General features: G+C 42.0%; 1 protein-coding gene across 1 annotated transcript; it reads left to right on the top strand.

The window, feature by feature from the left end:
- The first annotated feature begins 335 nt into the window (after positions 1–335).
- On the top strand, positions 336–9,171 carry LOC115629221 (nuclear cap-binding protein subunit 1). Its single transcript, XM_030525630.1, has 8 exons — positions 336–525; positions 1,252–2,590; positions 2,652–2,755; positions 7,577–7,821; positions 7,886–8,129; positions 8,195–8,319; positions 8,622–8,810; positions 8,888–9,171. Exons 1-8 carry the CDS (start codon positions 486–488, stop codon positions 8,999–9,001), a joined length of 2,400 nt encoding a protein of 799 aa, XP_030381490.1. The 5' UTR covers positions 336–485; the 3' UTR covers positions 9,002–9,171.
- The last annotated feature ends 3,819 nt before the right edge of the window (positions 9,172–12,990 follow it).

Raw genomic sequence — 12,990 nt, 5'->3', positions numbered from 1 at the left:
ACCAAGCGGGTTTGCTTTTGTAACATCAGCAACGCCAAAAAAAAACCGTAAACAGATGTTCAAAAGCGTATATTAAGTGTGTAAGATGGGATTTGGACACATAGCCATATATAAATACATATGTTCTAGGTAGGAATTCTATTATTACAAATCTATATTTTAAAAGTTTCTTTTCGACCAACTGCTACTAATGATGGTTCATGTCCTCACGGCTAGTTACAGGCCCACAAGCGCCTAATTTATATCGGTGCATCGAAAATAAAAATCGATGTATCGTGTCGATGCTTTGTTTTGTACATCCCTACGCTATATCGTGACGCTGTTTTATAGACCGCATCACACAGAAATTTGCACACGCAGAATATAAAGTGATTGCGCGTGTCGATCGACCGCTCGTGTTAGCAAATAAAGTATAGAGCAGCGCATCGCTGCCAACGTCCACCGGGAAAACAGTTCTACAAACATTTTTCTGTAGCTGTTGTAATATGAGTCGCCGACGAGTGCAAGATGGCGATGTTGATTATGGTAAGTTGCCGGGAGACCGCCAACACATAGCCACTAATTATTATACCCTGTGCCCAAAGGGTGAAAGAGTATAGTAGTTTTGTGCGAATATATGTAACAGACAAAAGGAGGCGTGGCAGACCTCTAAAATGATATACATATATTATTGATCAGGATGACAAGCCGAGTCGATATAGCCATGTTCGTCAGTCTACCCGTCTGTGTGAACGCAAGAATCTCTGAAAGTATAAGAGCTAGAACAAACAAACTTGGTATCCAGATTCTCCTAAGTCCGAGAAAGGACGAGCTTGTGTTTTTTTTTCTGATACACTCCCCCGCACCTCGTGTTTTTTTTCCATAACTTCCGTACTTTTTGGAATTTTGTACTCAAATTTGGCAAATACCTCTAGTTAGTGATTATGAGTCCGTATGTCAGTTTCATCATAATAGATCAATTATGAAGAAAGTTATAGCCATAAATAAAATCACTGCCCATGCTCTGATTGTATCTCTGCCCACAGCTCTGCCCGCAGCTGTTGTTGCTTTGACTTATTCCTGTACTGCATACATACACGCATATAAACACACATAGAACGTACTTAATTAATTTTATTTTTTTAAATATATTTTTTTTAATTTTCTTTTTTTGTGGAGAGTACAGGGTATTTTACTATCAGACTTGCTCGACTGTAGCGTTCTCTCTTGTTATAATTAAAATAATTAAAAAATAAACAACTTTACTTGCAGATCATCGCCGTAACAAACGGCGCCGTGTCTCTGAGAACCAAGAGATCGAAGATCGTCTGGAATCTTTAATATTACGTGTGGGCGAGCGCAGTACATCATCTGTGGAGTCAAATCTTGAAGGGCTAGTATCTGTACTAGAGGCCGACTTAGGTACATTCCGTTTGAAGATTTTGCGCATATTATCCGACTGTGCAGTTCTAATGCCGGAAAAATGTACCGTTTACACGACTCTTGTGGGTTTGCTTAATGCAAAAAATTACAAATTCGGTGGTGAATTTGTTGATCATATGGTCAAAACGTTCAAGGAGTCGCTGAAGTTTTGCCGCTGGGATGCAGCACGCTACTCTTTGCGCTTTCTTGCAGATCTGGTAAACTGTCATGTTATCTCTGCCACCAGCCTGTTGCAGCTTCTTGACACGATGATTGACGTATCCAATGAGGACACGGTGCCACAAGTGCGGCGCGATTGGTTTGTGTTTGCCGTGCTATCGACATTGCCTTGGGTGGGCCGCGACCTCTACGAAAAAAAGGAGTCTGCTCTCGAATCACTGCTGTTACGCATAGAGGTCTACCTTAATAAGCGTTCTAAGAAACACCACAACGCGCTTCGCGTATGGTCATCAGACGCTCCGCACCCACAGGAAGAGTACCTGGACTGTCTATGGGCGCAAATACGAAAACTACGTCAAGACAACTGGGCCGAGAAGCACATACCACGTCCGTACCTGGTCTTCGACTCCATATTGTGCGAGGCGCTGCAGCACAACCTACCACAAATTGTGCCGCCATCTCACCATGATTCCTTCGAATATCCTATGCCTTGGGTGGTTTATCGAATGTTCGACTACACGGACTGTCCCGATGGTCCGAATTTACCCGGCGCTCACTCTATCGAACGCTTTTTGATCGAGGAGCATCTGCACCACATCATCGAGAAGCATCACCAGGAACGCAAGGACTGCGCTGCGCAACTGCTCAACTTTCCATTTAAACACAAAATACCGCTGGAGTACTGCATCGTGGAAGTGATTTTTGCCGAGCTCTTTCACATGCCTACTCCCCGGTTTCTAGACATTTGTTATGGCTCCATCTTGATCGAACTCTGTAAGCTGCAGCCGGGCACTCTGCCTCAGGTTTTAGCACAGGCCACGGAGATCCTCTTCATGCGCATCGACTCTATGAACACATCGTGCTTTGACCGCTTCGTTAACTGGTTCTCTTACCATTTGAGCAATTTTAAGTTTACATGGTCTTGGGACGAGTGGGATAGTTGCCTGCTGCTCGACGCCGAGCATCCACGACCCAAATTTATACAAGAAGTTCTCCAAAAGTGTCTGCGGTGAGTGACCATCGAGTCCTGTTGATGTTAGCCTATATAATTCTTATATTACATTTTACAGCCTATCGTATCACCAACGCATCGTTGATATGATGCCTACTACCTATGCGAGGTTGATACCAGTGGACCCCCACGCCAACTACAAATACGCCAGCGATGAGGCAGGTGAGTGGAGTAGTACTGTCATATTAGATTAGGGGTATAGAATTTATTGCAAAAAAAAATAATATAAATATTTGGTATGAACAACGCTCATTCAGCTGCGCTTTACTTCGTTCTCTTCATCGTCCACGACGATAGGAATCTCCTCGCCGTTCTCACCAATTTTAATGCTCACAGACTTGCTTACTGATTTTTGTGTACGCACCTCGACAACTTCTCGCGGTGGTGCGGGCGTCACAAGCATTACTTGTGATGGCGTTGTTGGCACAAACGCAACCTTTGACTCGTGCCGAAAGCTACTCTTGGCATTACTATCATGGGAAGTTGTACTACTGTTGCCTTTGCGTCGCTGTTTCCACTTGATTGTTGGCAATTCTGTTGTTGTCGTTGACGTTGTCGTCGACCTACCCGCCGTTATCCGCGTCTTCATGCCTGGCATACTGCGGTGGCGACTAAGCGCGCGCAACGGCGTGGTATTGGTTGAGGTAGACACGAAGCTGGCGACCCCACTGCCACCACTTGAGCTGGGTGTAACAGGCACTGCAGCTGTTGTCGGCACTGTAGCTGTTGTCGGTACTGCAGCGGTTGTCGGCACTGCAGCCGTTGTCGGCACTGCAGCGGTTGTCGGCACTGCAGCTGTTGTCGGGACTGTTGTTGTAGGGGTTGTCGCTATGATCATAACACTGTCAGACGTGCTTAGCCCTGCCTGCTTTTGACTGCTTGCGGACAGTTGTATTGGTGCAGTGGCATTATGTGGCTTGGCCACTAATCCCGGGCGATGTTGCTGCTCCTCAGCTGTTTCATCAAGATCACTGTCGTTTTTGTCGTCACCTTTAAGGGAATGCAGCGAAACGTAGGAGTCCTGTGAATGATCTGCAGAGCTAAAATGAGTGTAAAGCGGGTCCGGCTCGGAATATCTGAATACTGTCTCTTCCAGAGGCTCGCTTTCGACAAAGGGTTTCTCTTCGTTGTCCGTATCGGACGCTGCGCCACCTGCGTAGATTAGTAGTGGTGGCGTTCCGTTTACCTGTCCACGAACCTGCGGCTTCCTCAGGGGCCGTGGTCTCACATGAACAACTAGACTTTCCTCATGTGGCTGATCCTCGCCCTTGGATGGTAACAAGTATTGAGCATCAGTGGGTGTGCCTGCTGTGGGAAACAGTATCTGTTGCGTCGACGGCTTGTGGAAGTAGGGAATAGTCGTTGTCAGCTCTGGCTCCCAATAATTCATGAGTGCGGTTGGATCTTGGACTTTGCCAAACGTGGGCGCCACATAGAAGTGATGATGAAAGTGGTGTGTAATTCCTGTAGGTGAAGCATCTCCCTCTTTGGGCAAAGGATATCGCTCCAACGTCGTCGGTGTTGTTGTTCCTGTCGGCAATTCCTGCTGCGGTGGAAAGTGCTCGGGGCGTGGACTGAACCTCATTTGATAGTTAGGACGAAATGTCGTGGGTGTGATATAATTTTGACGTAGGCCGAGATTAAATATGTTAGGGAAGACTACAATCTTAGGCGTGGACTTTGTGGGCGGCAAAACAAACCCATCTCTGCCTTTCATGTATTCGCCTATATTAAGTTTGGATAGATTTGGAGGTGGAGGTGGATGGAAGATGCCATGCACGAAGGTAGCTTGTGGATCAGCTCCGGGCTGCTGAAAGTTTCTGCGATCCAAACGTCGTTCCGCGAAGACATCCTCATGTTCATCCTCGTACACGATTCGCCCAAAGCTTTGAGGGTAGTCTGCCTCTTTCTGAATAAAGTTATGCTGTCTGCGTTCCGATAACGCTTCCTTCCAATGCGACCAGTGTTTGTGAGTCGTCGCAGGCGTCGCCGAGGGCGCGGAGTTGCTAGGCTGCAGAAGCGGTGTTACACTGAACTTCATTTCATAATGATATCGACGTCCTCTGGAGCCATCTTGATGACGAATTTTCTGCACTTGCCATAACGCCAGTATAGGAGTACGCTCACAGCCAGCGTAACCGCATGCTCCCTCAACGAAACGATAGCTGCTATTAGCTTCTACCTCCTCTACCCGCCCGCTAGCCAGGGTAACTATATCGCCGAAACGAATCTGTGGTTGGAAGGCATGCGCTTCGTCGGGGACATAAGGCGCTTGTAGGAAGGCGTGGTAGTTGTGCAGCTGACTGTAGTGGGAATAGCTTTATCAGTAAGAATATAATAGAACTGTACCCACCCACCTTAAATTGCCGGCAGCTGCGCCAACTGCAGCATCGGTAAATAGAGTCACGTACGTCACGTGTTTCAGAGTGCGCTCCCAGGGGCGAACCTGCGACTCACTCTCCTGATTTTGCCCCTGAAACTGCTTTCGCTCTTCGTAGAAAACTCGCTTGCCCGAAAGCTGCAAGTCCTGCTTAGGCGTCAATACGAGATCACGCCCCACAATCGCGGCGCTCAATTGAAGCTGCAATGAAGCGCCAAGTGGCAGATAAATAGATGTTGTACTTAAATATGCACAACCACAAAATCAATACGGTATCAGCCTATCAGGCAAATGCTAACTATTATCAATCCTATTTCACTATCTTAAAAATTTGCATATTATTTTAAGTTTTGTCTTGATTGTTAATCCGATATCGTTAAATCATTACTTATTAACTCAGTCAAGAACAGATTTGAAATCATTTTTGCTGTTGTATTTGTAGGAAAAGTCGCATTTTCTACGTTAAAAAATAATATTTATTATGTATTATTATTTGTTTTAATGTATACATTAAAACTTCGGTATAGTTGTTGTTTTGTGTTGAAATTCTTGTTTTAGGGAAACTTTAATGGGCTTGAATTTGGAAGTGTGTTCTTATTGACTTCATCCAACAATCTATTGTTATTCACTTACAAAGGCCAGCAAAATAAATAAAAAACAAAACAGTTGCCACATGATATTGGTTCAATCATTCACAGCGGTACACACTGGCCTATTCCTTGGCCGTTTAGTTGCGAGATGTTTTTTCAATATGCGCGACGTTTGCGTTACAATCGCTGCAAAACTCGACTGAAATGAGTCCAAGCCGCGCGCACACTAATAATCCAAAAATGCTGCGCGGCTAAAGTATGGCTGCTTGGCTTAGATGATGCGCCCAACGGCAAACACCAACCCACCGTCGACAATACCTGCTTTCATTGTGGCAGCGAAGCGGCGCGACGCAGCGCGTCTGCGTCTGCGTCGACATGAACGACAATGACGGCCCGAAGGTTTCGCAACTGCCACAGCCGCGTCGGCGTAACAGCCGCATAGACCTCTTCTTTAGTATGGCCCCGTGGCAATGTGCACTTATGCAATTGTTGGCCGGGGCGGAGGAGGCGAAATTGGTGTTGGTGTTGGTGCTGGTGCTGGTTGATGGGCGCTAAAGACGCGCCCCGCTGTGCAAAAGTGTTTTTCGGCTTACGGCTTCCCTTCTTGCGGATCGAGCTGATTTCGTTTGGTTTTCCGCAGTTGGTCGTTACGATCAGATTTTCATTGAGATATTTTCTTTTTGCTCGCTTCGCTGAAACTCAACGGCTGAACTTTTTGTATCCGGTCTCGTCGCTCACCTTGGCAAAGTTCTTAATGTTGATCGCTGCCTCAAACTAGTGCTGTCGCATATACTCGAACATACACCCTCTGATGACATTGAAAACTGGGCCAAAACGGCTGAACATAAAACCGAGCTCACATCCAATAGATCATCATTCTTTATACGTAAAATGTACCTAATATGTTAACCATATTATGAGATAATAGATTAGGTTTTTTTTTTTTAAAGGTTTAGTATGTTTGGTCTTGATGGCACATTATTTTGAGTTGAGACAAGTTACAAACGCCTTTATGCCACGTAGAAACAAAGAACAATAAAACGACTTTCTTCAACACAAGGTAGTACGTCGTCAACATTTATGTGAACGCCGCTTAAGCTTCATGCTTGTTCAGAATACAAAAGATAATCTGTACATGCTCTTGACGTGACAGACTAACAATATGTATGTATGAGATTGAGGTTTTGTGAACCCAAACTAGGGAATGGCATTGACATTGTCCGCACCATGCATTATCTTTCCCAGCAAGCAGGTGCTGTTGATGGAGATGCCCAGACCCAGACTAACCACGCTAACCGGTTCCTGCTGAACTGTGAATTTCCGCATCGCTTTGGCCAACTACTTTCATTTATTTATTATCTAAATGAGTACACAATTAACTACCGTGCACAACACCATCCCCCTAAAGCTTTCATTATTCAGACAGACGCATGCACACTTTATCGACATAATAAATAACTGCCTGCCAATAAATAAATAGCTTGTAATAGACGGAAAGTGTCATCAGGAGGAGGGGTGCTCCCTGTAGGCGGGTGGTCATTAGTAACAACAACGCATACATTCCATCACATTGAGTAGATTGGGCAACGAGCAACAAGCCAGAGCAAAGCAGAGCAACGCTTGGTTCCACGCGATGGCGCACAAAACGCAATGCACAAAATTGGCAACAGCCGCGTGCCCAACGTGGTGTACGTAAAGCGAAAGTGTCAACAAAGCGCGTGTGGCTTCCTACACCCAGGCCATAGGTACATGCATACTACATATGTATGTACTCGTACTTACTATACATAGTGTACCCAACTACTTATATGAAAAATGCACTCGAACATCAGATGTTGGTAGGCAGAGGAAGATGGTAATTTTGATGCAGCTCCTACAAATATTCCGAGCATTTGTATTTCCACAGAATTCAATATTCATACAATACATATACTACTTGTACATCTATATTTCCAGAGATATGTTCAAGATCGCCAATTAAAGTATGCACTTGATTTACATTTCATTTTGCAGCTAACCTGCCAGGCACTACTGTCGCTCATCAGTTGGTTGTCGCTGTACGTCAGAAGTGTACGCCAGAGGAGGTGGTGAACATTCTGAAGGATATACCCAGCAGTGGGTATAGCGGAGAGGAGATGTCGGATGGCTCCTTCAATGCGCTTAAGATCGACGTATTTGTCCAAACGCTGCTCAACTTAGGCTCGAAGTCATTCTCGCACAGTTTTGCGGCTATCTCCAAGTTTCATGTTGTGTTTCGGGTAGGTAACCCAGCATAGTTGTGCGTATACTTAGTATCTAGTCTACTTGATTATCTCCACGCAGGCGTTAGCTGAGACAGAAGAAGCGCAAATATGCATACTGCACAACATCTTCGAGCTGTGGTCGTCGCATCAGCAGATGATGGTGGTGCTTATTGACAAGCTGCTAAAGCTTCAGATCGTCGACTGCTCGGCAGTGGCCACATGGATATTCTCCAAGGAAATGACTGGCGAGTTCACCAAAATGTATTTGTGGGAAATCCTTCACCTGACAATCAAAAAGATGAACAAACATGTCATTAAGCTGAGTAAATGCATGACAGCTTAGAACTCGCAGACATGCCAAACAACCTTTCTATTTTTGTTGTTGCAGCCACTGAACTTAATGATGCCAAGTATAAATTGTCCAAGGCGGATTCATCGTCAAGCGAATCGGATGAGGACACCCCACACAAACGGAAGAAGCCCATTACGCACGCAGATAAGCCGTCCGAGGAGGTGAGTGCATGAGTATCTGCTCATGAGCAATAGAACGTGGCCGGATTGCACAACGCGCTCGCTTCAAGCTGGTTGTATAGTATTTGCGCAGCTCCGCTTTTTGACCAGTAAACTAGCAAAGCAGATCAGAGCCCAAAACTACTGGCTTTTTGGTCCGTCGCTTTCGCGCTTCGATGCGCACTGGTGTTCCAGGGCTTGTTTCTTGTTAACCAAGCGAGCTTGTTGAGCTATGTTCTACCGCTGAAGGCGCCAACTCATTTGTTGCTGCTGCTAATTATGATCCCTAACTCTATCTTCCGCAGGTGGTGGAGCGCATGGAGGAGAAGCTCGAGGCAGCAAATGTGAACCAAAAACGCCTGTTCCTAATCGTCTTCCAGCGCTTCATTATGATACTCTCCGAGCATTTGCTGCGCTCGGACACAGATGGTCGCGATCCGGACACAGACTGGTATCGTTGGACCATAGGACGGTTGCAGCAAGTGTTCCTTATGGTCTGTTTGCTGGCAAACACCTCTGTTTTCAGTCCAATGCACGCTAACCCTTCCGCCTTCTTTCTATCCACTTCCAGCACCACGAACAAGTGCAGAAATACAGTAGCACGCTGGAAACCCTGCTTTTCACATCCGATCTGGACTCACACATACTGGAGGTGTTCCAGCAGTTTGTCGCGCTTCGCGCCTAGAAAAAGTTGCTAACGGAGCACTGGGATCACGTCATGTGTGTGCTGTATATTACCTGTCTTTATGGTTTTGGTTTTGTAATTTTATACAATAAATTGATATTTATAATTCGATTCGGCAAAGGTGAAAATTCCTTCGCCTGCAAAGAGGAGCCTCACTTGATTAAAATCAACTCAACGTCTTCTAATTATTTCTACTACGGGATTGGGCAGACCAGGTCAGATCTGTGGTGATTGCAACATTTTTCGCCTGGACTTTTTATACCCTGTACCCAAATAACATAATCACGGGAAGATCTGTGACACTCTCATGTTATGGGTACAACATAGGCCAAATATGAGCCTTACTATCGTACCTCACTGGTATCTATATTACATACATATGTTTATGTATTTCTCCACATGTATCTATCTTATTTATATTATGTAATTTGAGAAGTAAAAATGCATTACTATACTTAGCAGCGTAGTTTGAATTGTTGCACGAAGGTATGTACATGCGTGTGGTACTTTTATACATCCAAAATGTAAAAAATATGTCAGTTACAAGTACCTCCGATCGATCTAACCATGTCTGTCCATCTGACTGCCTGGATTTCGAAATCGGCTTAGAATGTCCGTCTGGATGAACGCCAGGATTTCGGAAACGGTTGAGCGCACATTAACCAAACTTGGTATATACATACACGAGTTTATTTTATTTTTTTGAATTTTCGCCTTTTGTTTTAAATTTCATCCAAATCAGTTAATTCAAAGAAAAGTTATTAGCGAAACAATATTTATGTATATAGTAAGTAACTTTTGTGATAAGTAAAATGATTTAACCGTTGAATGAAATAAAATTGTACAAGTGAATTATACAAATTGCAGTTTCTACAATGGCAGCAAAAGAAAATAAGCCATATAAGGAGCGCTACTAGTATGAAGCTTTAAGCTTTAAACATTCAAAAATTACTAATTTTTTTTTGCCACGCAAGGGGAGCCACCATATAAAAAAAATGGCACCAAATGAATTGCCACTTTATTTTAATACATACTTACTTGTAAGTATGTGTTCTATTTCACTTTTGAAATCTTTTGCCATTTGAATAAACCTATGTATGTATGTTTTTGAAACTAATAAATTTAAACAGTAAACCTGTTTTTATACTCTGTATATGAAATGTACAAGAGTATATTAGGTTTGCGGGAGCTGAAAAATGTAACAGAAGGAAGTATGTATATTCTTGATCAGCATGACAAGACGAGTCAATCTATGTCTGTCCGCTCGTCCGTATGAACACCTGGATCTTGGAGACTATAAGACATAGAGACTCCAAATTGTGAACAAAGATGCCTTAGAGTCTGTTTTATTTGCAAAGTGTGTTTTGACCTTCCTCGGCGATGGGCTCAACATTATTGGTCTCGTAGAAATTTAACTCACCCACTTAATTACTTATTATATAGTAATTTAATATGATTTTTGTTAAACTCTAGCGATTACTTAGTAGATATATTATAAATCAAGTGTTATTTTGTGTGTATATAGGCATTTGGTAATCATCGTGTGCCGGAAGTGAAATTTTATTAAAAAGTATTATGATTATGACGGATCTCACTATTCTATTTGCAATTTCCAATAGTTGAAGTATTTTCGTTTGAAACCTGTTCCTTATTAATATGATCTGTAATATTATTAAACTAGTATTTTTAGAGATACTTGGGGCATTGTTAGTTAATTCGTTAGTATTTTGTTTCAAGTACTGTAGTGTGGTTTATATTTATTTAAAGTTGTCAGCAGCCATGTTTTTTGTAACTGATTTTAGAATTGTTCCTAATCCGTTAATTATTAACCTCTTAAATGGTAATAAATTTCCAAATTTTGATTCCCAACCTTCTATAGCTTACAGAACAAGGCTGTTGTAGGTTTATCTAAGTTTTCTTCTTTTCGGATAGATCCTATTTTATAAACAAATCCAATGGTACAGTAAAGTTTAATACCCCCATGCGTAACAATCTGGCCCAAAAATGCATTATTTTCCCGAAAATTTAGATGTACCTCATTAAGTTATTAAAATATTTTCATTGGTCATTCTCTGGGATTCGTAATGCCCCAAGTACTGTATGGGCTACTTATTCACGTCTTTGGGACAAATTTAAATTTTGTGGTAAGCATATTACTTAAAGAACTAAATATTTATCTTTTATAGTCGAGGGACTCCATGGAGAATAAATATCTTGAATTATATTTTTATAGGAATTTCACCTTTTGTTTAAATATTATTTGTATTTTGTATGGAGCCCTTGGTTTTCTAGCAACGCAACCCCCAAACTAAGCGAGGGCTAGGTGTACATACATAGTTTAAAGAATTTATGAATTAGCATGTCAACGCATGCATGTATATTTATTTTCATGTAGATTTATTTATTTATTCTTAATTTTCATTGTTAATTGATATTCGTTTTTTCTAAGCAGTGCACGAAATACTATCACGATCCGCGTTTGAGTGTTCACTTATTTATTTGATAGAATCATTTGTTTAGTGTGATTACTGGCTAATGACACATACAATACACATATATGTATGTACTACTAAGTATAACTTCTTAGTCGATATGCTATACAAGGGACCATAGAAATCTTACGTGACAACAACCATAGGGAGAGTGAGAACATGTTGCTCTAATGACGAATACTTTATGGAGGGATGTACTCGTATGTACCTTTATGACATCGCGACATTAAAAAGATTTATACGTTTGTTAATTATTTTTACTCTATATCCACTTCACTTGATTATTATCCACTTACAATTCACAAATAATGAACGAAATGGGTCTTTTGTGGGGATTAGTTTCGTACCGCTCCAAATTTGGCTCAATCACTTGTATAGAATTCTGTATCAAATAGGGCCAATCGTTGCAGTACTTGCAAGATTCCAGCTACTAAAAGGTTTCAAGAAACACAACTTCACTGGTTCGAATGCGGTTTCAGAATGATTTTTAATTTAACGAAACAATATTATGTTAGCCTAAGAATCACAAAAATGTTGAGACTCAAATCTGCAGATGCATCGTAAATATGCCAAGTTAAATGCTTTCGCAGCAATTTTCAGAGAGATGTCGCAACCTCACATCCTCTACAATTGCTTAGCGTGCAATTTTCTTATGGTAGACAGATTTGAATTTGATGATACTTATCAAATTTATATTTATTTTGATACATACTTATCAAAAGCATAAAAGGTATTGCTGACTGAAAATTAATAATTAGAAAATAGGGATAGAAACAAATTCTTTCCACAAATCAATGCACATGAAATTTTGCTCATCAATGCTTACGTTAGTACGACGCTCTGAAGTTCGAATTAATTTTCCTTTTGCTTCTGCTTTGAATCGTTCTGTTAGATTCTTTTGGAACTAGATGGAACATTAATGTTGTGCCAGCCCGACACTTGAGTAACCTGTAACCACCTTTTGTCTACCCTACTGTCATTGAACAGTTCTACAGCAGCCGTACTTGTATGATATGGTAAACCCATTTTAATTAAGCTTCCGGTTATGGTGACACCCATATAATATACAATTTTGATAAAACTTCGTATTATTGTGATGTGTCACTCATAAATACCTGATAAGCTATTAGGGAGAATTTTTACACAGCTCGTTCCTATTGTCACGGGCGTGGGCAGGGAGGGGAGACTGTTACCCCCTTAAACAAAATTTTGCCGTATAAATTCGACCACACATTCATAATTATGGCACACTATTTCGCCTTAAAATGGAACTGAGCTAGGATTCTTCAAGTTTTTTTATTGATCATAAGTATAAATTATTATTTTAACGCATCACGCATTATTTAATGAACAAAATTTGTTTGGCTCCCCCTTTGGACAAAGCTTCGTACGCCCTTGGCTATAGTACTCTTATTTTAAAAATTTAGGAATGGAAAACACTTATGATGTTTTCTTGCCCAGCGTAATTTGCTTGCAACCAGGCATCGTATGCGTCTA

The sequence above is a fragment of the Scaptodrosophila lebanonensis genome, unplaced genomic scaffold (assembly GCF_003285725.1).
Source record: "Scaptodrosophila lebanonensis strain 11010-0011.00,11010-0021.00 unplaced genomic scaffold, SlebRS2 tig00000138-arrow-arrow-pilon, whole genome shotgun sequence".
NCBI lineage: Eukaryota > Metazoa > Arthropoda > Insecta > Diptera > Drosophilidae > Scaptodrosophila > Scaptodrosophila lebanonensis.
The sequence above is the reverse complement of the archived record's forward strand: the minus strand, read 5'-3'. Positions and strand labels throughout refer to the sequence as shown.